Raw genomic sequence first — 26737 nt, 5'->3', positions numbered from 1 at the left:
TGGGAGAACTTTTTAGAGTACCCAATTTGTTTCTTTAACAATTAAGGGGCAATTTAGCATGGCCAATCCACCTACCCTGCACATCTTTTTGGATTGTGGGGGTGAGACCCATGCAGACTCGGGAGAGAATGTGCAAACTCCGCACGGACAGTGGGCTGGGATCGAACCCGGGTCTTCGGCAGACACGGGGAGAACATACAAACTCCATGCAGTCATGTGAGGCCGGAATTGAACCTGGGTCCCTGGAGTTGAGAGGCAGCAGTGCTAACCACTGTGCTACCGTGCCACCCCTTCAGTGGTAGTGGACGAATTTGATGCTTCGGCAAGGGAGGAGGGATTAGAATGGGGTAACCAAATGTTTCATCGTAGAGGTGATGTTCAGAGGGCCTTAAAGGGGAAAGAGTGAGGTGTTGAGGCGAAGAAATATAGATCGCGAATTCCAGTCTGTTGCTCCTAGACAGCTGAAAACATGGGTGCCAAAGCTGGGGTGACAGCTGAAGGAACAGATAATTCCGGGGGCGAATATAGGTGAATTAGAAGGCTGTTGGAAATTACAAGATAGAGGTGCAAGGCCATGATTGAAACATGGGAATAAGAATATTAAGTTGGCAACATTGGGTAATAGGGAGTCAACATGGGTCAGATGTGATGGATGAGCAGGATCGGAAATGAGGACCTGATGGTTACAGCGCATGAAGGACAGAATTTGACTAGGAGTCATTGGAATAATTAAGTTTGGAGGTAATAGCAGTATGGATATAGGTTTCAACAGCAGGTGAAGCAGTGGAGGAGTCTTGGAAAGAACATGGTGTCAGAAGCTCAGCTTGCGGTCACATGGAACTTTCAACAACTTGCATTTATAGTGCCTTTTAGTGGAATGAAATGTCCTAAAGCACTTCACAGGAACATTATAAAACACAAAATGGCACCAAACTACATAAGATGATATAAGACCAGATGACCAGGAACTTGCTTAAAACTGGGGCGAAATTCTCCTACCCGCCACGCCACATTTCTGCGCCGACCGGCCGGCGGGAGTCTCCGTAACACCGGCCGGTCAATGGGGTTTCCCATTGTGGGGCAGCCCCACGCCGTCGGGAAACCCCGGGCGCCTTCAAAACGGAGACTCCCGCCGACGGAGAATGACGCCCCTGATCTCTTTAATCAGTGTATTGGAGCAGGGAAGTGGGGTAGGGAGGCAATTACACAGCTTGAAGCCAAGGCAATAGAAGACATGGCCACCGATGGTGGAGCAACTGAAATTGACTATGCATGAGTTCAGACGTTCATCTGTGAATCAAATATGACACCAGTGTTATGAACCAACTGGATTAATGTCAGGCTGTTGCTAGGGAGAGGGATGTTGTAGTAACAGATAATCTGGTTTATGCTGAGACAGTGAGCAGAGAGGGGATTGGATTCAGTGAAGATGGCAGGGTATTTTTATCAGGGGCCAAAGAATCTCCTAATGTAACCAGATTTAACAGTAGGGAGCCTTGTCTGCCATTCGTTTGGCGTTCGAGATCACCAACAAAACGGTAAAAGTGCTTGGTGACATGACATGAGGCATGGAGGTGGCCCTTTCGAGACAGTGACCAAGGTGGCCCCTCTGGAAGCGGAGATGTCTCTGATAAGTGCTGAAGGCCAAAGTGAATTATTTGGAAAATCGTTCCAAGAGGCAAAATATCTGATGGAATGCCCAACTCCCACAGAGTATTTTGTGAAGATGGTAGGGGAGCGTAGACTCACATCCCCTTCCTAGCAGGACTGAGCCCATCGACAAAAGCCCGTCCCAACACCGCGGGCAGTAATCGTGAAGTTTCACAGATTCCAAGAAAAAGAGCAGATCCTGAGGTGGGCAAAGGAGCATCGCCACTACAAATAGGAAGGCCATACCATCAGGTTTTATCAGGATGTGGGAGCGGAGCTGGCAAAGAAGCGGGTGGCATTCAACAAAGCCAAAGCCGTCCAATGTAAAAGAGTAGTCCAGTTTGAGGTGGTTTACCCGGCACGGCTAGAAGTGACTTTTGAGAGAAAATACTTTTTTTGATTCACCGGAGGAGGCATATTCCTTTGCAAAGAAGCATGGGCTGGGCGTGGGTTGATTGAGGTTTTTGGATATGAGGGATGGGCATGTTGATATGTGGAATTGTTGGTGTCCCTTGTTCATGTTTGCATTTTTCTGGTCTTGTTTGGGTTGAATGTTTTGCAAGTTGGACTGTTATACCAAAGTTCAGGAAATTGAGACTCATTGTTGGATGGTGGACCAGCAGTCTGACAGCACAAAGTGGTTAATAAAGCTCTTTAATAAGCTGCCATCAAAATTCACCGTTTAGTACTTGGTAACGCTATCATGATTCCATCAGATTGCTGGAACCTGAAACATTCTTTAAGGCCACAATAGAAATTTAATCGGTATTGGCACTCCCTTACTGCTAAATAAATTAATTGTCCAAAGATGCTGCAACATGGAAATGAGCCCTTTGGTCAAATCAGTTTTTATCTTCCATATGAGCAACTGGTTCCAATCCGATTTATCTACCTTTCTCCATATCCCTTCAACTTCAGTTCCTGCATCCACCAATCCGATCTAACAGTGAATGCTACCATCATTTGTGCCTCCACAGCTAATCCTAGAGGTGAACTTCACAGCCTACTCTAAAAGTGTAGATGTTTCTGCTACCCACTACTCACAATTCGATCCCGGGTCCCCAGAGCATTATCCTGGGTTTCTGGATTACTTGTCCAGTAATAATATTACACTTCCTCTCCATAATTTGTGTTGCTCCTCCTCTGAAATCTCACTATTATCCTTGTAGTGTAGAACCCAATTCTGCACATATTATTCTACCCGAGGTCCTATGATTTTATACAGGCTCATCATTGCCCTTTCATTGTCTCCTAATCATATTCCTCAGTAATAGACTATTTTCAATCTCTCTCTCTCTCTCTCTCTCTCTCTCTTCCCCCCCCCCCCCCATCCTGTCTTTGAGCACAGTGTATTATGTCAGGGGGGGTGTATTATGTTTTAGGAGTCAGTTAGCTCAGTTGACTAGACAGCTGGTTCATGATGTGGCGTGACAACAGCAGCGTGGGTTCCGTTCTCTTGCCCCTCACCTGAGGTGCAGTGACCCTCTGGTTAAATCATCATCATTCAGCTCTCTCTCAAAAGGGGAGAGCAGCTTATGGTCCTTGGGGAATATTGTCACAAACTGACAACTTGTAGTGATATGCATCACTGTATATACACAAGGGGTTAATGTAAATACACTACAACTAAGTAACCACTAAAGGGAGCACCAGAGATGTATATAATAGACAAACAGGAAGTCAAGGGGCACTCTTCACAGGAACGGCAGCGAGTGAGTAGGACACAGGCAGACAGCTCTCATGTAACATCTAGTATAAGCTCTGGAGAGAGAAAACGAACTTCCACGATAAAGCATCTACTTCAACTGTAAGACTACGAGCTTTATTCAGACACGAGGCATAATACACTTGTTATATCAGATCTCCGGTGATCTGTGGCAACCGTCCTAAGTCCGTCAGTATCTTTGCTTTTTTTAAACGTCCGTTTAAATCAGTTCCATATATATTTGACCAATTGATGAAACTAAAGATTGATATCACACATGCATACATCACGTCATCATGATGTCTTGTAAAAGGAGAATTTAATTGGACTTGTCCATTATCAATTACTTTAGTCAATAAATTAGTTTCTTTTCACCTGATGAAGGAGCTGCGCTCCAAAAGCTAGTGATTCAAAACAAACCTGTTGAACTCTGGTGTTGTAAGACTTCTTACAATATAAAGAAACGTATGGCGAACCATTTAAATTGATCAAACACTGAATTTAAATGGTTGCTAGGATACATCAAATCAGCAAGGACCAACATACCAATGGTCACATCAGTGGAATAGATTAGGTACAAGAACCTGTGCCCAGAAATTGGTAAACATTGAGTCTGTTTTGTGCCCAAAAAGTACAAGAAAAACAGGTGTCATTTTTTACCCCAGTACGTCCAAGTAACTTATTACTAAATGTAGCCAAATCAAAAGCCAGGATGTCAAGAGTTTTTCCCCATTTGTCCATTAATGTAAACAAAAATCAATAGCAATATCGCATTGGTAGATTTCAGAAAAGCTGATTAATACTTATACCACCTTGTCATCAAAGTTGCAGAAGGCAGACCACAGAATGAGTTGTTTTACTCTGTGCTTGCATGAAAATCAAACTATCTGGCTTCTGGGTAGCACGGTGGTGCAGTGGTTAGCACTGGGACTACGGCGCTGAGGACCCGGGCTCGAATCTCAGCCCTGGGTCACTGTCCGTGAGGAATTTGCACATTCTCCTCGTGTCTATGTGGGTCTCGCTTGTCACAACACAAAATATGTGCAGGATAGGTGGATGGCCACAGTAAATTGCCCCTTAATTGGAAAGCTTTAAAAAGAAAAGGATTCGAACTTCCAGTTGATAGGTGAATTGATGTCACAATTTCATGTTTTAAAACTTTTTCTGTAACGGTCAGATTAAAGACACTATTGCTTAACTTTATTTTTGTGGGAAACTTGTACTTAAAACTACACAACAGAATTTTCTTCTTTCACTTTTAACACAACTGAAAAACCTCACTTCACTTTTCATTGCCCCTTAAATAGTTATTCAATTTTCTTCCAGATTCAGAAAGTGATTCTGTGCTCCCGAGGATTTACTTCCTTTCCTTTCCCAATCTAGTAACTTTTAACCCCTGCTTGTCTTTTATGGTGAGTATTGTTCCTGCACACTCTTCCTCCAATGCCAGCTAGATGAAACTTCCAACCTCAAATCCTAATGAATTTTGTCTTTTCTATACAAGTGTGAGCTCCCACCTGCATTCCTGTATATGAATCAGGGTATATGAACCCTTGAACTAACTGCTTCCTCCTGCATCCCGGTAGACTTCCCACATCTGAGAGCTTTCCAGGATATTTTAGAAACCTTTCCTTGTTCGAAGCCCGTCTCCATGACAACCTGTATCACATAGGCCTTGTAACCAACTAGAAATGCTGATTAGCTATCCCTGCAACCTGAACTCTCTTTTATCTTGGAAGCAAATAAACAGTTTAATGCATAACTGTTTACAACTTGACATACTCAACACCTTCCTGGGACTTTGTTGACCAGCTGTTTAACCACAATAAGCACCTACGGCTGCCATTGTTCTCCCAAGTGTGAACACCTTACACCTTCTTCCCAGCAAAACAGTCTGGGCCTTCCTTTAATCTATAACAGCCACGCCATTCAGGCCTGTTGTCAAATGGATGTAATGGGTCATGTGACACCCTTCAAAGTAAAGACGCTACAACGATTAATTTTTAAAAAGAAATCAAACTTCCAGTTCTTAACTGAGAATTACATCACAAGATTTTACATTTTAAACTAACTCTAAGTAGAAATTTTTAATAATTTAAACCCAAAAATTTCAACGAAATACTTCTCACTATATTTTTATTTCCACCCAAGAGCTCCCCTATAATTTATAGGACCTTGAGGCTTCCTTCACTTTTCTCCTGAAACCAAATCGGGTGTGCCACAATTTTCAGGAATTCTATCTGATTTTCCTCGGTGTCTCGCTCTTTTCTGAGGTATGAGATTTCTTGGGGTCCTTCTTCTAGCTAGACATCGTTCCAACTTTCCTTCAACACCTCACGATTGTGGACTCTCCACCTCAAGCATGGGCTTCACTGCATTCTTGATTAGTGACTTCAACACTGAAAAACACCCTTGGTTTCTGATAGCCCTTTACTGTTTTACAGTCCCTGGCAGATTATTTGTTTGTCTCTTAATCTGTGCTGGATATAGACTTCAACTGCCTGTTTCTGTAAGAAATCACAAATTTATCTGATAGATGGAAACCCAAAACCAGAAAAAACCTTCATTCTATCCTCTATCTAACATGCCACCTCTCGGATGTTTCAGATAGAGATTTAAACGCATTCCCTATCCCTAAACCTACCCTTTGTTTTGGGAAATCTGATGAATAATTTAAACCCCCTTATTGACACAACTGTAGACTTCCTGTTTCCACCAAGAAGCTTAGAGTGGCATTACCCACTCTTGAGTTTAATGTTTTCCTCCTTCCAGCTCAGACCTTATTAAATAAGCATAGACCACCCTTTGAATTACACTTCGTCGAGCTCAGTTTACTACTAAACACAGCCATACACTGCCCTCCTGCATCAACAATGAGAATCCCAAGTCTCTGTCCCATGTTCACCATTTGTCTGTCAGTTTTTCTCTTTCACCGCTTAACACATTATAATGTGCCCAGTTTTACTGGGTTGCTGCTGCTCCGACCTTCAGGAGATGCTGGACCCAGTGCCACCCCAGTCCATTCATCCAATCCCTTTGTAATTCTTAGTTTCACTTTCTCTGTCCAACACCCAAACTCACTGACTACATTGGCACAGTGATGGCTCAGAATTTAAAATTCCCATACTTGTGTTCAACACCTACCATGGCCTTTCCCCTTCCAATCTTTTGCAACTTCTTCCAGACTTACAACTGTGCTGGCTGGTAAATAGCCACACGTGCGCAGTTGGTGCATTTACTTGGTTCCAGGCCAGTAAACAGCCAACGCACAGGAGCAGTTTGTTTCTTTTTACTTTTTTAGATTGGAAGCCAGCTCTGCACCCATGCAGAAGAAGAAAAGAAAAGATAAGCGAAACAGAATGAAAAACGTCAGCTGGCCTAGAAGAGAATGGCTTTCTACAGAAATTGTCAGCAGAAGCAAGACTGGAGCTGCGGGGATCAGGTCCCATAGAAAGGAAGACACTCCCAAAAATCAGGGAGTGGGACAGAAAGGGGTACCAGGAAAACAGTCGAGGAACAAGAACAGGAATCGGAAACTGGTCCTGTTCAGTGGAATAGAAAGTAAGGAGCAGAGGGAAAGGTTCCAAAGTAAAGAGTCAGAGCTGCAGGGACGAGACTTGAAACAAAGTGGGATTGCTAGAAGCAAGAAGATCTGAGGAGATGCCCATTATCTTCTCAATGAGGTTGGAGATACCCACCCATTATCTTATCAAGAAGATCAGTGACTCCTGTCTCTGGATCTTTTGGAGCTGTGCTGTTCTGCTTGGTACAGCCAAATATATGAGATGTGCATGGAAGATGCAGCTTGAATGCATATAGAGATCCAGGGGAAAGAAACCATGGAAATAGAGGTTGAAACATTTTGGGTGGATCCTTGTTGGAGGCGACCAAGTGGAAGCGTTGTTTGGGAGAGAATTTCAAGGCGAGTTCTTCAAACAGTGAAATTGGAAGCCTTCGGGAGGAAACACATGGTTTCAGTGAGAGCAGTTAGCACATGGTGTGGCAAGCGTCTGGGGAAGTTGATGAGAAATCCATAGAAACTTGGTTTTGAAGTGTGGTGTGTCTAACCACAGTTCGCCTATTAATTTACATGGACTGTATACTTTGTTGGATTTTGTAACTTTTATTATGTTGTAGTTTGGATGATATATTTCATCTTTTTTCAGTTGAATAAATGTTTAATTATTTTGACAAATGTTCATAAGCAGGCTCCTGTGACTCTGTTTAGTAGCGACCCGCCACGTTTTTAAATAAAAATCTATAAAAGTTAGTCTGTCAAGCCAGGTTCCACCCTGGGATCTGATTTGTCCAGTAGTAACATCAGCTGGGATCATAACACCACACTCTTGGGTAGTGCATTCCAGACCTTAACTACCCACTACTTGAAAATGTTTTGCTCCATGCCATTTTTAACTTATTTTGCTAATTACTGTAAATCTGTGCCGCCTTGTTAAAGTCAGAGTGAAATAATTTGTAATTCCGAATTCTATGACTTTGGTCATGCCAGTATTGCTTTATTTAATTGATGGAGATTACGTAACTACTGGCTGGGCTGGCTCCTGATTCAATATTGTGCTCACTGCAGCATACTTAAATTATGTTTCTAAGAAATTTGGAGCAAATTGAAGATTGGGGCAACCATTATAAAAATGCAAGTTGAAGATTGGGGCAACCATTATAAAAGTGCAAGTCACAATGTGCCATTCAGGAAATGTTGGCCTTGCTGTTTGTTCTACTGTTGCTATAGTCTGCTTAGTCTGCTTCGGGAAGCTGATTTATTAGCTAATCTGGTTCATGACTTTAGATGTCAGTGGCTCTGTTGCAGCAGGGAGCAATCATACTCCACTGCAGAAGTGAAATTTAAAGGCACTAGGTGCTTTCCTCCAGCTACAATGATAGCCACCATCTCATTGATAATAGGATAGTTGAAGGTAAACTCTGGGTAAGATCTATCAATGTGATCGTTACAGTAGTAATCTGAAGCAGGCAGTCTCAAACCAGTGATGTGGTCCACCATTAGCCTTTCTGAGCTCTAATTCTGTGCAGCACTTCTATCTTAAGCATGAAATTGCTGAAATGATTCTACACACACACCAAGAAGCAGAACAATAGCTGACACACTGTGACTCCCCATTTACTGATTTTTACATTATTTGTTATTTAGATGATACTCTTTTAACATTAAAAGTGGCATGAAAATCTATAATACTGCTTGCTTTTACAGTTTGCTGAATGGTGCTTGGACTATGGGACACATGGATGCCGTATCCCTGACAGACCATATTCCTTGTTCGAAGGTAATGCACTAAGCAATATATTGGGCTTTTTAACGAATGGTTTAAAATGGACTAACCAAATCATAGTTTGATTTGCCATTGCAATGATATGTTTAGCTGCTGTTTTATTTAGGGCATAGGTAAATCCTAATTTAAAAACTACTTTCTCAATATTATGCTTGGTTTAGCGTTCTAATGCAAAATTATTTTTAGGAAAAATGCTTTGACTTCTAAATTGGAGCCTTCCTCCAAAATAACTTGGACTGCGTGTTAGCATTAATTGCTTGTAACTCCAGACAGACTAAGTGTTACCAATGTAGTACTGCAGCAAGAACTTCTGATGACAGTACAAGAAGGAACCTTGTGCAATTTCAGTCTTCTGCATTTCAGACCCATCTGTAGTATGTGGGGGGAGATATACATCACAGTTAAAAATGGCACATTTCAAAAGTGTATGTAACACTTGCATGATTGAGGGGACAGCCAAATTAAGAAAAGCTGCCAGTTACAAACCGTCGACACAAACATAGCTAATTGCTTTTTTTTTCTCAAAACCTGCAATTGGCAGTCAACATTTAGTAGAAACCAAGGAAAGCAATTAAAAACGCTTCAAATGTTACACACGGTTGCTGTTTTTATTATTTTTTTCAAATTCGTAAATAGACTAAAAATAACATTTCAAATTAGCAAAGTAGTAAATAATGATGAGGATAGCTATCGGCTTCAAGATGGCATAGACATGATGGTGAAATGAGCCGAAAAATAGCAGATGGACTGAGATGCAGAAGAGAGTGAGGTGATGCAATTGGAAGGATGCGGACAAATAGCGCACCATAAACTGCATAGTTTTGAAAAGTGTAGACAAGCAGAGAGACTTTGGTGTCTTTATAATGTATATGAATTATTTGGGTTTATAGATCGAGGAATCTAATATAATGCAAAAAGATCCATTAGAACTTTTATAAGTCACTGCATTTTAGCTGGAGTATTATGGACAATGAAATGGACATCATCAGGCAAGATGTAAAGGCCTTAGAAATGGTATGGAGAAGGTTTAGCAGGAATAAGAGATCTTGATTTAAGAAGAGTGGTTGGACAATTTGAGACTGTTCTCCTTGGAACAGAGAAGGTTAAGAGAGAATTTACTTTTTAAGATGGAGTAGATAGAGAAAACTGTTCTCCATGGATACTTGGTCAGTAACTAGCAGTAATAAATTTTAAAATCTTTGGCGATGATCTAGAAGGGAGATAGATGAGGAATTTTCTGAGCTGGTGAGATGTGGAACAAGCTATCTGAAAAGAGTTTGGGGGCTGATTTTATGGATAATTTTAAAAGGGAGTTGGACAGGCTTACCAACAAAAAAGGTAAATGTTGGGACTAAGCATGACTGCTCTTTCGATGAGCCAGAATAGGCACCACAGGCCAAGTGGCCTCCTTCAGTGCTGCAAGTTTCTATGATGCCATGTAAAGGACACCAAAATAAATTTTACAATTTGGAAAAATGTTGAATGATATAATGTTGGAAGCAACATGGAAGAGGTTTTCCCACACAGTCTTTGCTCTTTATGCGGCTGGTTCTTTTGCTGATTCAGTCCCAGAGTTCTTTATGCGGCTGGTTCTTTTTCTGATTCAGTCCCTGAGTTGAAGGTTTCACCTAAATCCTTGCTGCTTAGAGTTCTAGTTTGCATAGCCAAATTCTATGCATGAGTGCTTTCTGTGCTAAATTTGAAGCCGAACAGTACTAAACAAATTAATGAATTAACTAAGTAAAGATGGTTGGGTAGGTGATGTGCTATAGCTGCATGATGTGGGAGCTGGCAGATCCCATTGCGAGCTGCAGTGACCACATCGGCAGCAAATGTTGGTCGCTCGAGGAACATCGACTCCGTGTTAATGAGCTGGAATTTGAGCTTCAAACACCGCGGCACATCCGGGAAGGTCAAACACTGTGACACATCCGGGAGGGTGAGAGTTACCTGGAAGCTTTGTTTCAGGAGGTGGTCACACCCCTGAGCCAAAATATCTCAAATTCGGTCAGTGGTCATGAACAGCAGCGTGTGACTCCAAATGAGGCACGTACAGGGATCCTGAATTCGGGAATGGAGGAATCTCCGCTCTTGACCTTGTCCAACAGATATGAGGTACTTGCTCCCTGTGTGGATGTGGAAAAGGGCTGTAGGGAGAATGAGCTAGCCGACCACTGCACTATGGTACAAGAGGCCATTCAAGCAGGGGGAGCAAAAAGACAAGTGGTAGTTTTAGGAGATTCTATAATTAGGGGGGATAGATGAACAGGATCAAGAGTCCCGCATGGTATGTTGCCTGTCTGGTGCCAGGGTGAGGGACATCTCTGACTGTCTGGGAGGAGGAGGATCCAGTTTTGTGATCCATGTTTGGACAAACAACATAGGCAAGACTAGGATAGGGGATCTGTTGGGGGATTATCAGGCACTAGGAACTAAAATTTTTTTTAAAAACAGGATCTCAAGGGTCATAATCTCTGGATTCCTACCCAAGCCACGTGTGAATTGGCATAGGGATGAGAAAATTAGGGAAGTAAACACGTGGCTAAAGGAGTGATGCGGGAAGGAGAGGTTTCATTTCATGGGGCATTGGCATCACATCAGTATTGGAACAGGAGGGATCTGTACCGTTGGAACGGTCTCCACCTGAACCGATCTGGAACCAGTGTTCTGGAGGAAAGGATAAATAGGGTGGTCTCAAGGACTTTAAACTAGCAAATGGGGCGGGGGGGGGGGGTGTTGTTGGGAAGGGAAGGGTAACACTATGGGAAGAAAAATGGTTAATGGGAAACAAAGCAGCAGGTTATCACGTGGGAAGGTAGGTTCAACTACATCGGAAGTTATGAAAAAAGATAAAGGGAAGAAGAACTCAGGAGATGTTAATTAATCAAGGTGTTGGGATTCGGAGGTTATGATCAAGATAAAGGGAAGAAGAACCCGGGACATGTTATTAATGGAGGTATTAGGATCAGGAAGTTATGAAAAAAGATAAAGGGAAGAAGAACTCAGGAGATGTAATTAATGGAGGTGTTAAGATTCAAAAAGAAGGTATTAAAACTAGCTTAAAGGCACTTTACCTGAATGGCCATAGAATTTGAAACAAGATTGAGTTGACGGTACAAATCATCGCAAATGAGTATGATTTAGTGGCCATTACAGAGATATGGTTGCAGGATGGTCACAACTAGGAGTTAAATATCCAGGGGTATCAGACTATTCGGAAGGACAGACAGGAAGGTAAGGGAAAGTGATGTAGCACTGTAGCCACCTGGGTTGGCCACTTCCCGACTTAAAATGGAGAACTGCAAAGGCTGAAGGGAAATTCAGCCAACACAGGCAAAGACTAGCAAATACAGAAATCATGTGTATTGAAACCTGTAAGAAACCAGACAGCACTGAAACCAGCAGCCATCTGCATATTAATGAGCAATTCCAAGGCACAATTGCAACAGTTAATGTGAATAAAGCCAAGCCAGACTCCTCGGCGCCAGCAGGAGCCAAGACAAAGGAAGGCCAACGGACATTTAGGGACCGCCCAGCGATCAGGGAACAACTCCAGTATTGAAGAAATCGATCCAAGTGATCGGAACGCAGTCCAATCATTTGGAACCAGGTACGGAGTCTGCCCCGAAGGGCGGGAAGCCCCTGGGGACTATAAAGTAAAGTCCCCAAGTTCAAATCGTCCTTCTTGACCGGGTCACTCAGCAATGCGAAGCAACCCCTGAGAGTGAACTGTCCCACGGCCGCCAACCAAGTAAGTCCCAAGTCAACGCTCGCTACGAGATGGGCGCTCCTAGCTACCAGTCCACACCAGCTTTTGAATCCTGCAGACTCAGGACCTGAACGAAAGGCTATTTGTTCCCCTGACCTGGTGGGCCAATTCCGAAGCTAAGTATAGGCCTTTTAGTGATAGGAATAGTCTAGAAAGTAGAGTTTATGCATGAGTAGTGATTTACTGTGTATAATAAATGTGTTTTGATTTTAATCTTACTAATTGGTGTGTTGAGTTATTGATCATTTCTTGAACTTGAACCTCGTGGCGGTATCATAAAGATACCTGGCGACTCTAGAGCAAAAGTTAAACAAACAGAGCAAATTACGAATTAAGAGCCAACCAAAAGTTAGCAACAGCACTGATACTTAAGGATGACATCAGGGCTGTAATGAGATGATATCGGTTCTATGGAGAAAAAGGTTGAATCCATTTGGGTGGAAATTAGAAATAGTAAGGGGAAAAGGTCAATCACGGTGGGACTGGCACTAAACAAAGAAATAACTGATGCATGTAAAAATGGTCCGGCAATTATCATAGGGGATTTTAATCTACATTTCGATTGATCAAACCAGGTCGGTCAGGGCAGCCTTGAGGAGGAATTCATAGATAGTTTCCTTGAACAGTATGTAATGAAACCTACGAGGGAGCAAACTATCCTAAATTTGGTCCTTTGTAATGAGACAGGAATAATTAATGATCTCATAGTTGGAGATCCTCTCTGAAGGAGCGATCATAGTATGGTTGAATTGAAAATACAGATGGATTGTGAGAATGTAAAATCCAATACCAGTGTCTTGTGCTTATACAAAGGAGACTATAGTGGGATGAGGGAGGAGTTGGCTAGGCTAGACTGGGAGCAAAGACTTTGGTGGGACAATTGAGGAACAATGGAGGACTTTCAAAGAGATTTTTCAAGTGCTCAGAAAAAGTATATACCAATGAAAAGGAAGGACTGTCGGAAAAGGGATAACCAGCCATGGATATCTAAGGAAATAACGGAGGGTATAAAATTGAAAGAAAATGCATACAAAGTGGCAACAATTAGTGGGAAACTAGAGGATTGGGAAATCTTTAAAGGTCAACAGAAAGCCACGAAAACAGCTATAAAGAAAAGTAAGATAGATATTGAGAGTAAACTAGCTCAGAATATAAAAACAGATATTCTATAAATATATAAAACAAAAAAAGAGTAGCTACGGTAAACATTGGTCCTTTAGAGAATGAGAAGGGGGATTTAATAATGGGAAATGAGGAAATGGCTGAGGCATTGAACAGGTATTTTGTGTCGGTCTTCACAGTGGAAGACACAAATAACATGCCAATAATTGTTAACAAGGACGATATGGCAGATGACCTAGAAACAATCATCATCACTAAGGATATAGTGTTGGGCAAGCTAATGGGGCTCAAGAGAGTCAAGTCTCCTGGCCCTGATGGAATGCATCCCAGGGTACTAAAAGAGGTGGTGGGGAAATAGCAAATGTGTTTGTGGTAATTTACCAAAATTCGCTGGACTCTGGGACGATTCTGGCAGATTGGAAAACAGCAAATGGTTCTAACCTCTGAAAATTTGTAATGGCTCAAACGTTTGAGCAAACGGTGGAACACTCCATCACTATTACTTTATTATATCCTGTGTGATCTTGAAGATCTCAACCACCTCCATTCTGATGCAAGTAGCCTAACTTCTCTTTACAGGAATGTAACCTTTCCTCTCTGGTAATAGAGTGAATCCAAGGTGCAGCTTTTCAAGTTTTTTATTTTTTTATTTTTAAAATCCTACTTTTCACAATAATAGACATCCTGGAGCCGAATATTTGGCGGAATTCTCAATGCCAGAAACTAAGTGCTGATGCCATGACAGAATCGGTGAAGTTCTACGACAGTAAAATTGGCGCCGTGCCCAGATCAATCCACCGACCATATGAGGCTAGCACCAGCACCACGTGGAACATGACCAATTCCAATGAAAAATGGTGTCTGATCCATTGGATTTGGGATTGCACAGGGCCACCTGGACATTGCAATGGTGCTCCTGAGTGTGGTTCAGTCACAGCGGGCCGTGGCTAAGGATGTCGGCATCGTGCCCATGCACTGGCTGACATGGCACAGACCCAAATGGAGGTGGTGCAGTCACTGGCCGATGTTATAGAACAATACAGCGCAGTACAGGCCCTTCGGCCCACGATGTTGCACCGAAACAAAAGCCATCTAACCTACACTATGCCATTATCATCCATATGTTTATCCAATAAACTTTTAAATGCCTTCAATGTTGGCGAGTTCACTACTGTAGCAGGTAGGGCATTCCACGGCCTCACTCTTTGCGTAAAGAACCTACCTCTGACCTCTGTCCTATATCTATCTCCCCTCAGTTTAAAGTTATGTCCCCTCGTGCCAGCCATCTCCATCCGCGGGAGAAGGCTCTCACTGTCCACCCTATCCAACCCCCTGATCATTTTGTATGCCTCTATTAAGTCTCCTCTTAACCTTCTTCTCTCCAACGAAAACAACCTCAAGTCCATCAGCCTTTCCTCATAAGATTTTCCCTCCATACCAGGCAACATCCTGGTAAATCTCCTCTGCACCCGCTCCAAAGCCTCCACGTCCTTCCTATAATGCGGTGACCAGAACTGTACGCAATACTCCAAATGCGGCCGTACCAGAGTTCTGTACAGCTGCAACATGACCTCCTGACTCCGGAACTCAATCCCTCTACCAATAAAGGCCAACACTCCATAGGCCTTCTTCACAACCCTATCAACCTGGGTGGCAACTTTCAGGGATCTATGTACATGGACACCTAGATCCCTCTGCTCATTCACACTTTCAAGAACTTTACCATTAGCCAAATATTCCGCATTCCTGTTATTCCTTCCAAAGTGAATCACCTCACACTTCTCTACATTAAACTCCATTTGCCACCTCTCAGCCCAGCTCTGCAGCTTATCTATATCGCTCTGTAACCTGCTACATCCTTCCACACTATCGACAACACCACCGACTTTAGTATCGTCTGCAAATTTACTCACCCACCCTTCTGCGCCTTCCTCTAGGTCATTGATAAAAATGACAAACAGCAACGGCCCCAGAACAGATCCTTGTGGTACTCCACTTGTGACTGTACTCCATTCTGAACATTTCCCATCAACCACCACCCTCTGTCTTCTTTCAGCTAGCCAATTTCTGATCCACATCTCTAAATCACCCTCAATCCCCAGCCTCCGTATTTTCTGCAATAGCCTACCGTGGGGAACCTTATCAAACGCTTTGCTGAAATCCATATACACCACATCAACTGCTCTACCCTCATCTACCTGTTCAGTCACCTTCTCAAAGAACTCAATAAGGTTTGTGAGGCATGACCTACCCTTCACAAAGCCATGCTGACTATCCCTGATCATATTATTCCTATCTAGATGATTATAAATCTTGTCTCTTATAATCCCCTCCAAGACTTTACCCACTACAGACGTGAGGCTCACCGGTCTATAGTTGCCGGGGTTGTCTCTGCTCCCCTTTTTGAACAAAGGGACCACATTTGCTGTCCTCCTGTCCTCTGGCACTATTCCTGTAGCCAATGATGACATAAAAATCAAAGCCAAAGGTCCAGCAATCTCTTCCCTGGCCTCCCAGAGAATCCTAGGATAAATCCCATTAGGTCCCGGGGACTTATCTATTTTCAGCCTGTCCAGAATTGCCAACACCTCTTCCCTACTTACCTCAATGTCATCTATTCTATTAGCCTGGGGCTCAGCATTCTCTTCCACAACATTATCTTTTTCCTGAGTGAATACTGACGAAAAATATTCATTTAGTATCTCGCCTATCTCTTCAGACTCCACACACAATTTCCCATCCCTGTCCTTGACTGGTCCTACTCTTTCCCTAGTCATTCGCTTATTCCTGACATACCTATAAAAAGCTTTTGGGTTTTCCTTGATCCTTCCTGCCAAATACTTCTCATGTCCCCTCCTTGCTCGTCTTAGCTCTCTCTTTAGATCTTTCCTCGCTACCTTGTAACTATCCATCGCCCCAACTGAAACTTCACACCTCATCTTCACATAGGCCTCCTTCTTCCTCTTAACAAGAGATTCCACTTCCTTGGTAAACCACGGTTCCCTCGCTCGACGCCTTCCTCCCTGCCTGACCGGTACATACTTATCAAGAACACGCAGTAGCTGATCCTTGAACAAGCCCCACTTATCCAGTGTGCCCAACACTTGCAGCCTACTTCTCCACCTTATCCCCCCCAAGTCACGTCTAATGGCATCATAATTGCCCTTCCCCCAGCTATAACTCTTGCCCTGCGGTGTATACTTATCCCTTTCCATCATTAACGTAAACGTCACCGAATTGTGGTCACTGTCCCCAAAGTGCTCTCCTACCTCCAAATCCAACACCTGGCCTGGTTCATTACCCAAGACCAAATCCAACGTGGCCTCGCCTCTTGTTGGCCTGTCAACATATTGTTTCAGGAAACCCTCCTGCACACACTGTACAAAAAATGACCCATCTATTGTACTCGAACTATATATTTTCCAGTCAATGTACAGACTCCGAAGGTGCTGGCTCAGTCACAGAGTAATGTGGTGCAGTCCCAGAGGGAAATGGTCCACTCCTGTGTTCCATGGCCGCGAGCATAGTGACCCTGATTGGGGCAGGCGTGGGCCTCCAGAACTAGCAGCACAAGGTGGCGGGAGAGCCTCTGGTTCGCTCTGCTCACACCCCCAACCCGTAGAGTAGCCCGGGGCCAGCACGCACCCCGGGGAAGAAGAGCCAGTGACTCCTGCAGAGGACATGCCAGAACAGCACATCGCCTCGGATTGCTCCCCCCCCCCCCCCCCACTCCTTGGTGTAAATGGTGGGCAGAACAGGATGGCACCACACCCCCTGGGACACCCGAACAGCAGCCGGGCCCATCCAGGCCCAGTCACCCCAGAAGACAGCCGCCAAAGGGGACCCGGGTCACAGGGCAGGAAGCGCAGCAGGCCGCCTCCACTCGAGGAACAAAAGTACAGCACAGGAACAGGCCCTTCGGCCCTCCAAGCCTGCGCCGACCATGCTGCCCATCTAAACTAAAATCTTCTACACTTCCGGGGTCTTTATTCCTCTTCCCATCCTATTCATGTATTTGTCAAGATGCCCCTTAAACATCACTATCGTCCCTGCTTCCACTACCTCCTCCGGCAGCGGGTTCCATGCACCCACTACCCTCTTGTGTTTATAAAAAAAAAACTTGCCTCGTACATCTCTAAACCTTGCCCCTCGCACCTTAAACCTATGCCCCCTAGTAATTGACCCCTCTACCCTGGGAAAAAGTCTCTGACTATCCACTCTGTCTATGCCCCTCATAATTTTGTCGACCTCTATCAGGTCACCCCTCAACCTCCGTTGTTCCATGAGAACAAACCAAGCTTTATTCAACCTCTTGTCATGGCTAATGCTCACCATACCAGGCAACTGGTAAATCTCTCCTGCACCCTCTCTAAAGCCTCCACATCCTTCTGGTAGTGTGGCGACCAGAATTGAACACTATACTCCCAAGTGTGGTCTAACTAAGGTTCGAGACAGCTGCAACATGACTTGCCAATTTTTATACTCAATCCCCCGGCCTATGAAGGCAAGCATGCCGTATGCCTTCTTGACTACCTTCTTCACCAGTGTTGCCCCTTTCATTAACCTGTGGACCTGTACACTTAGATCTCTCTGACTGTCAATACTCTTGAGTGTTCTGCCATTCACTGTATATTCCCTACCTGTATTAGACCTTCCAAAAGGCATTACCTCACATTTGTCCGGATTAAACTCCATCTGCCATCTCTCTGCCCAAGTCTCCAAACGATCTAAATCCTGCTGTATCCTCTGACTGTCCTCATCGCTATCCGCAATTCCAGCAACCTTTGTGTCGTCCACAAACTTACTAATCAGACCAGTTACATTTTCCTCCAAATCATTTATATATATATATATATACTACGAACAGCAAATGTCCCAGCACTGAACCCTGCGGAACACCACTAGTCACAGCCCTCGAATCAGAAAAGCACCCTTCCATTGCTACTCCTGCCTTCTATGACCTAGCCAGTTCTGTATCCATCTGATCCCGTGTGACTTCACCTTTTTGTCTGCCATGAGGGACCTTGTCAAAGGCCCTACTGAAGTCCATATAGACAACATCCACTGCCTTACCTGCATCAACCATCTTTGTGACCTCCTCAAAAAACTCTTATCAAGTTAGTGAGACCTCCCCTTCACAAAACCGTGCTGCCTCTCGCTAAAACGTCCACTTGCTTCCAAATGGGAGTAGATCCTGTCTCGAAGAATTCTCTCCAGTAATTTCCCTACCACTGATATAAGGCTCACCGGTCTGTAGTTCCCTGGTTTATCCTTGCTACCCTTCTTAAACAAAGGAACAACATTGGCTATTCACCAGTCCTCTGGGACATCACTTGAAGACTGAGGATCCAAAGATTTCTGTCAAGGCCTCAGCAATTTCCTCTCTTGCCTCCTTCAGTATTCTGGGGTGGATCCCATCAGGCCCTGGGGACTCATCACACCCTTGGGTGTATTTTTCAAGACACCCAACACCTCGTCTTTTTGGATCTCAATGTGACCCAAGCTATCTACACACCCTTCTCCAGATTCAACATCCACCAATTCCTTCTCTTTGGTGAATACTGATGCAAAGTATTCATTTAGTACCTTGCCCATTTCCTCTGGCTGCACACATAGATTCCCTCACCTGCCCTTCAGTGGGCCAACCCTTTCCCTGGCTACCCTTTTGCTTTTTATGTACGTGTAAAAAGCCTTGAGGTTTTTCATAACCCTATTTGCCAATGACTTTTCATGACCCCTTTTAGCCCTCTTGACTCCTTGCTTAAGTTCCTTCTTACTTTCCTTATATTCCACACAGGCTTCGTCTGTTCCCAGCCTTCTAGCCCTGACAAATGCCTCCCTTTTTCTTTTTGACGAGACCTACAATATCTCTCATTATCCAAGGTTCCTGAAATTTGCCATATTTATCTTTCTTCCTCACAGGAACATGCCGGTCCTGAATTCCTTTCAACTGACATTTGAAAGCCTCCCACATGTCAGATGTTGATTTACCCTCAAACATCCACCCCCAATCTAGGTCCTTCAGTTCCCGCCTAATATTGTTATAATTAGCCTTCTCCCAATTTAGCACATTCACCCTAGGACCACTCTTATCCTTGTCCACCAGCACTTTAAAACTTACTGAATTGTGGTCACTGTTCCCGAAATGCTCCCCTACTGATGGTGTTGTCTCAGAACACGGTTTTGTGAAGGGGAGGTCTCACTAACTTGATAAGAGTTTTTCGAGGAAGTCACAAAGATGGTTGATTCAGGTCGGGCGGTGGCCAACATTTCACGCCAATTGAAAATTTCAAAACTGAGATTGATAGATTTTTATTAAAGCACCAAGGTGGGTAGGTGGAAATGGGGTAGAGAGTGGCCATTGTCTAACCGAATGGTGGAACAGACTTGAGGGGCCGACTGGTCTACTCCCATTCATATTTATCAAACAGCCTAGCTATTTAGAATCTAGCAGGTTTATTGTATTTTGGCTTCATCAATTCCAGCAATCCCTTTATGTTCATTTGGCCCTGAAATCTTGGCTATCACCTAAGCTTTCCTGATTTGCATCAGGTTGAGTGCCTTCCTATGGAAAGAGAATACAGGACAAATACAAACCTGTATCTCTGGATTTCTCTGTAACTTGGTTTGGTGACTCTTTAAAATATATATATATATAATATATCAGACTCAAAAACAGCTTCTTCCCTGCTCTTACCAAACTCCTAAATTACCTTCTTATTGTCTGACCTCATTACCACTTCAGCCCTGTATGCTTCACCCGATGCCGGTGTTATGTTGTTGCATTGTGTTGCCCTATTATGTATTTTCTTTCATTTCCTTTTCTTTTCATGTACTTGATGATCTGTTGAGCTGCTCGCAGAAAAATACTTTTCACTGTACCTTGGTACACGTGACAATAAACAAAATCCAAATCCAATCCTGGATTGTGCTGATGCTAACTGCCAGTTCAAGCTATTTATTACAGTCCCATTTCCAGCTTTGTTCTTTTTTTAATACGTTGGATGAATTAATCTACGTGAATTTCTCAAGAATTTTGTTTGGAGCTTCTCAAATTTTGTTTAGTTTTTGAGCATGTCACTTGGCAGATCAATAATAAGCTATTAAAATGAGTTAGATGATAACCTGGCTATATATGAAAGGAACAATTCTAGAATATAGGTGATTAAGGAACTGTTTAGAAACTGGTATTGGTCCAGATGGGAATGGTGTGTTTGAATACTATGAATTGCATTAGATCAATGTCCTGTAGTTTTTTGCTCAATTGTACTTGCTTTTTCTGGATTTGATATTTAATTACCTTGTCAAGTGTAGAGGTGCTACAGAAACCACAATTTATTAAAGCAGGCAGCATTTTTATTTCTACACATTCAGAAAAAGGATGTTTAATATTTTGCTAATTTTTCAAATCTATATTTTCTGTTCTATTTTAAGAGTGAAAATAAAATATTAATTATGCATTGTATTATTTTTCCTGCCTTGTCCTCTGCAGGGATGGCTGGAGCTATTCATTTCTTGTCGGACATGCTGAATCCAGAGACATCTCGATTTCCAGCCTTGGAACTCTGAATACACCAATGTTATGTTAAAGAAAGATCGAAGGATTTTGTATCTGATTTAGGAGGACTTCTTTTCAGTGGAGAGCAGAACATATTAGTGCCTCCTTTATGAATACATAGGCCAAAACCACCACTATCTCAAGAACCAAGACATATGAGCAAAAGCTCTGAATAACATTTTTGTCTTAAAATTGGTGTGGCATATCAGTTTAATACAAGTCCTTCAGGGTTTGATTGTATGCACGCTTAAAATCTGGTGTCAGTGGCTGTCTTTGTCCTTGTTTCTATGGAATTCATCTTGTTTGCAAAGTTTCCATTATAATGGTTATGTCCTTTTGTGCATGTGAAGAAGCTCATAACTGGTGATCATTGATTTCCTGGTACCAATTACTTTTGATTTGTGCTTGGATGTATCTATTAAACTTGGCTCATAAAATTGTTCAATTAGTCAGGGTTGTTGGTCACATTGCAGACTTGCAAAAAAAATCTCAGCATCGAGACTAGATTAAGCATAGATTTAGCAAACTAGCAATTGATTTATATTGAGGAAAAATAATCCTACATACTAGCTTTGTAAAATAGTAACTTTTATCTCTCACTCATTTTCTCTGTATCATTCTTTCTCCCTTGCTTTCTTTAATCTGAATTACAATAGGTGTTACATGATTATAACAATCGGTTTTTGGTTCGAAACTTGTTATCAGGATTGGAAAAGGGCAAATATTACAGAAATATGAGGAAGGATTTTTTGGATGAGAAGTATGCTTTTGTACTACCAGAATTGCAAGCTTTTCTTTGTTAAATAAGTACAGTAAACTAAGCTTGTTTATCTATAGCAATTGTTTTGGTAGAGGAGGAAAATCTCACACTGAAATTTATTGATGTCAATTAATTTATTGATGTTGTAGAAAAGTTTTGTTTTCCTAAGGTAAAATATAAGACAGCCAACCTTTGAAATATCAGTGCCAATTCTGTTTATTTAACAAATTTCAGTTTAGCTATTTCCTTCACCATAAAATGCCAAATGTGTAAAGTAATGTTGTGAAATAGAGGTTTAGATTTTCAATCTTTTTGATGTGATCTCTTCAAAATGGTGACATACGAACTGATCAGCTCAGTTATTGTTGAGCAATATTGTAGGTTGAGTCATTGCTACTGTTACTGTAAACCAAAGCTGAGCCTTCCATTATGTTTCTGCAGTTTGCTGTCATTTAATTATTTTTATGGCAGTGTTGATTTTTACATGCAGGTTTTTTATTGCATAAACATATTTGTTTATTTTTCCCTCCACTGTACCAATACTGCTTCATTGCAGTTGACTATTGTGCAGTACCCAAGATGAAAGATTATATTGGTTGACAGACTTGTTGTGATCTGGCGACTGTCAAAACTGTATTGTCTCCTTGCAGACTCTTAATGTTCACATTTCCCTCAATCCATGCCTTTGTAATAGGCAAAAGTGGAAGAGGGTGCTTTTTGAGACATTTCTGACAAGAGGTCTGCTCAGTTGCTGACTGGCTTGTGCTTTTGCAGCATTTTCTGTTTTTGCATATTTTTCATCTGTATTGACTATCCCCATGTTATCAGTCGGTTCTTAAATCTTTCAGAGAAAGCAATAAAAAGTGTAGAAAAAGTAACCATCAGAGGGTAATGGGTGAGTACTTTTCTGGAAAAAAAAATGTTAGGGAAGTTGCAGCTTTCAAGGGGTGAAAAGTTGTGAAGTAATTTTGTTCAATGTATCTTTTTACATTGAAAAACATGCATCCTTGATATTTCATCAAAAATAAATAATCACCCAGGTTAAAAGAACCCTTGCTGCTGGCCCTTCGTATTTCTGATGGAGTTGTGGCCATGCCCTACCAGCCCTGATTTATTTTCCTTAAAGTTGGAAAGGGAAATAAGGATGAATAGTGGTTTGTAGATCTTTGATTTGAATGCAGTTTATTTGGAGAGTATCATTACAACTGAAATGCAAGGCAGTAGTGCACTGGTACTGGTTACTGAAGCCCTGGTTAATGTACCCAAAGGCTATGTCCCACAAAGTAAATACCTTCCATTTTTAACATACAAGAGAATGTTTGTTCTGACTTTCAATGTACAGGTACTGCCAATTTAAATATAAACTATTAAAAATGAATTGCTTCTTAATCAGCTGAAACAACGGGCCTTACTTCTCCCACTTTCCTTTCTCAGTATGCAGGATTGGCTGTTTGAACTAAAATATAGGAAGTAAGTAAAAGCTACCTTTTTAAGGAACCTGATTGATTCTAAAAAATGTAAAACTGCTTTCTATCATCAGGCAATGTCAGCAATCTGAGGGAAATCACTAACTGATGTGATTTTGTGATTCACATTAGATGACACTGTTAAATTACTGTCCCTCTCTACTTTGAAATTTGCATCATTAACCCCTCCTCAGAAAACCAAACCTTAACCCCACCATTCTTGTAAACTCCTACCCCAACTTCAGTTTCCTCTCTGAAGCTCTTGAACATGTTGATGCCTCCCAAACCTCTGCCCATCTTTTCTGGTAGTCCGTGGATTGGATTTTGTGGGGTGTCATATTTTCAGCCCCCAAATTGATAAGTCATATGCCTGCCCACCCAAAAGCAAGTTGCTCTGTTGCCATTTTATACTGGGAGTGACCATAATTAGCTTTGGGTGAAACTTCTACCCCCATCTAGGAAGAAATCCTACCTTTCAGAGGAGCCGGCCAATCTGATTGACTGGTGGCTCTGTTGGTCTTGGCAGCTTCAGGTTTGAGTGGTGGTCCCTGCTGGGATGACACAGTCCCAAAGCAGTGATGAAACCTAGAGCTCAAGGTAAATCATGATTTTTGGATGGGCCTAGCTTGTAGACCCCATTGAGGATGCTGGCATGGACTTTCAAGTCCAGAGAGGAGGATTAAAGGAGGGAATGTCTTTTTTTTTTGGAAGGGGGGGTGAGGGAGGTGTGCCTCTAAATAGGTTCAGCTGCTCCCAAAAGAAGGTTTCCCCACTTTGTTGACTGGCAGCAGCCCAGATATTGAAAACAGCAGCAAAGGCGGAACGAGGCCTTCAGTGACCACTTCAGGACCTCGATAGGCCCAAGGGCAAGCTGACTGCCTGGCTCCAACCTGCCCACTGGAGACAGGTCGTGATTGGGCAGCAAGGTGGCAGGAAGCCCATACGTTTTGTTTTATGTGCCTCACCCATCTTCAAGTACACCAGACAGGAGAGTAAAATCCAGCTCCATGCCTGAATTCCTCCAAACGGGTCTAATCCAATCTCCTGCTCTAGTATCAAATGACAGCCTATGTAACTGTAACAGGGGTGGATATTCCCTTCTCATCCTTCTCTACCTGTCTGCAGCCTTTGGCACAGTTGACCACTCATCCTTTTCTAATGCCTCTCCATTATCAACCAGTTGGGTGGAACTATATTCACCGAGTTCCATTTTTGACTATCTTATTCTGCAATTGCCTCTCTCCCAACTTTGACGCTGCTTTGATGTCCCCCAAGAATCTAATCTTGGGCTTTCTCCTATTTCTCAGGGATCCACTATCCTCAACAATGTAATCAAGAAACACATCATTAGTTTTCATGTATGCTGACGACACCCAGTTCTACCTCACCTTTTCTTGACTGCCAGAGATGACCAGAAATTTCCTCTAGTTAAACATTTGGAAGACTGAAGCTATTGTCTTTGATCTCTGCAACAAACGTTCTTCCCTAGCTACAGGTGCTATAGCTCTCCATGGTTAACTGTCTGAGACTGAATGGATTTACAGCCTTGGTGTTATATTTGACCCAGAAAAGAACATTTGATCACATTTTATGCCATCACAAAGACTGCCAATTTTCACCCCATACAACCACTTTCCAACCTTGCCTCAGCTCATTTTAAACCTCTATCCATGATGGTTTCCACATCCTAACCCTCAATATACTTGAGATCATCCAAACTTTGTGCCATGTTCTTTCCCTGCCAAATGCAGTTCATCAATCACTCTTATGCTCACTGACCTATATTGGTCCCTAGTCCAGCAACAGTTTTTAAACATCATCCTTGTTTTCAAGTCCATAGCTTCACTCTTCCCCATCTCTAATCTCCTCCAGCCCCACAGATATCTGTGTGCAACTAATTCTGATCCCTTGAGTATTTTAAGTGTTGCACCATTGGTGACCATGCCTTCAGATATCTAGGCCCTAAACCATCCTCCCTAAACCTCCCTGGATCTCTATCTTGCTCTTCTCCTCTTAGTACACTCCTTAAAAACCTACTTGTTTGAACAATCTTTTGTCCTCCTGCCCTAATATCACCTTTTTATGGTTTGGTGTGAACTCTTGATTTTACAGTTCTCAAGTTATTGCCTTGGGTTGTTTCATTATATTATGGGTGCTGTATAAATAAATGCAACACTATCAATTGAGTGTCAATGTAGTTTAATTTTAAATACCAAAAACAGTATTTGCTGCGTTTAATTTGAATATATAAATATCTGGAACTAAAAAGAAATCTTTGATCCACCAGATTGTATATATTTACTGCCTTATGCTGACAAACATCTCCAAGTCCCTTCCTATCAATTAATCTTGAAGTTCAGATAATGTTATGTAGGCAATCGCAGCAGGGAATTTGCAGACAACCTGTATTCGATGTAGCAATAAGATAAATGACTGTTGCTTGAGAAATGAATGCTTGGTGCAGCGGTGGGAGATCGCTGTGCTCTTTGATTCGTCCCTTGGGACCTTTTACATTCTTTTGAGCATGTAGTGAAGGCTTTGGTTCTAATTATGCCTACAAAACAGCATGTTTAATCATATATTAATCCTTTAAAATTGAAGTATGTAATTAAATTAACAAGTGAAGTGTTGGATTGAAGCTCAGATTATGCACTTAAATCTTGGGAGTTTGACTCTTCTAACTCAAGGTGAGTTTGCTCATTATAAATCACTCGTGTTTTATAGTAACAGTACCAAAATTCTTGGCAATTATTCAATGGATAAAGCAAGACCATTTTAATCTACTGTTCACATTTGCTGTAAATTCTCATCCAACAATTTACATGAGCTCATTTTCTTTTGAGCAAAATAGTATTTTTCAATCAAGTGCAGTGGTGATGGTACTGGTCTTGCAGTTCAAATTCCATTGATTCAAAAGCAAAATAACACGGATGCTGGAACTCTGAAATTAAAACAGAAAATGCTGGACATATTTATCAGTTCTGACCAGAAATATTAACTCTGTTTCTCTCTCTTCACAGATGCTGCCTGAACTACTGAAATGATCCAGCATTTTCTGTTTTTAGTTCAAGCAAGATAGCATGATAGCAATTTATTTGTAAGATTGAGTTCAGTAAATGTTGGAATCTAGTGCATTGGAAACACAATTTTCTTTGGATAAACTGTTCAATTGCACTTTAAAAAAAACTAATTGGTTGAGTAATATCCTTGAGGGAAGGGAACCTATTATCACTGTCTTGCAAATAATTCCAATTTACAACTCTGTGGCTGACTCTTAATGTTATCTTAAAGGGCTTAGCAAACCATTGCAAGTTGTGAGCACAATTGCCACACAGCCCTAGTTTGCACCATTATCATGGATTCAAGGAATAGGTCTGTCATCAACTCAGGCTGCCTATTGATGA

At 42.2% G+C, this 26737-nt stretch overlaps 1 protein-coding gene across 1 annotated transcript in view; it reads left to right on the top strand.

The window, feature by feature from the left end:
* Positions 1-23256, top strand: part of lancl2 (LanC lantibiotic synthetase component C-like 2 (bacterial)) — a 62725-nt gene extending 39469 nt beyond the window's left edge. The window contains exons 8-9 of the mRNA XM_072508800.1: positions 8580-8652; positions 21042-23256. Of these exons, the coding sequence (XP_072364901.1) occupies positions 8580-8652; positions 21042-21118 (150 nt within the window). The 3' untranslated portion in view covers positions 21119-23256. The remainder of the gene's footprint in view (positions 1-8579; positions 8653-21041) is intronic.
* Positions 23257-26737: the final 3481 nt, after the last annotated feature.

Source organism: Scyliorhinus torazame, chromosome 6 (genome assembly GCF_047496885.1).
Source record: "Scyliorhinus torazame isolate Kashiwa2021f chromosome 6, sScyTor2.1, whole genome shotgun sequence".
Taxonomy (NCBI): Eukaryota; Metazoa; Chordata; class Chondrichthyes; order Carcharhiniformes; family Scyliorhinidae; genus Scyliorhinus; species Scyliorhinus torazame.
This window is presented reverse-complemented; position numbering and strand designations above follow the sequence as displayed.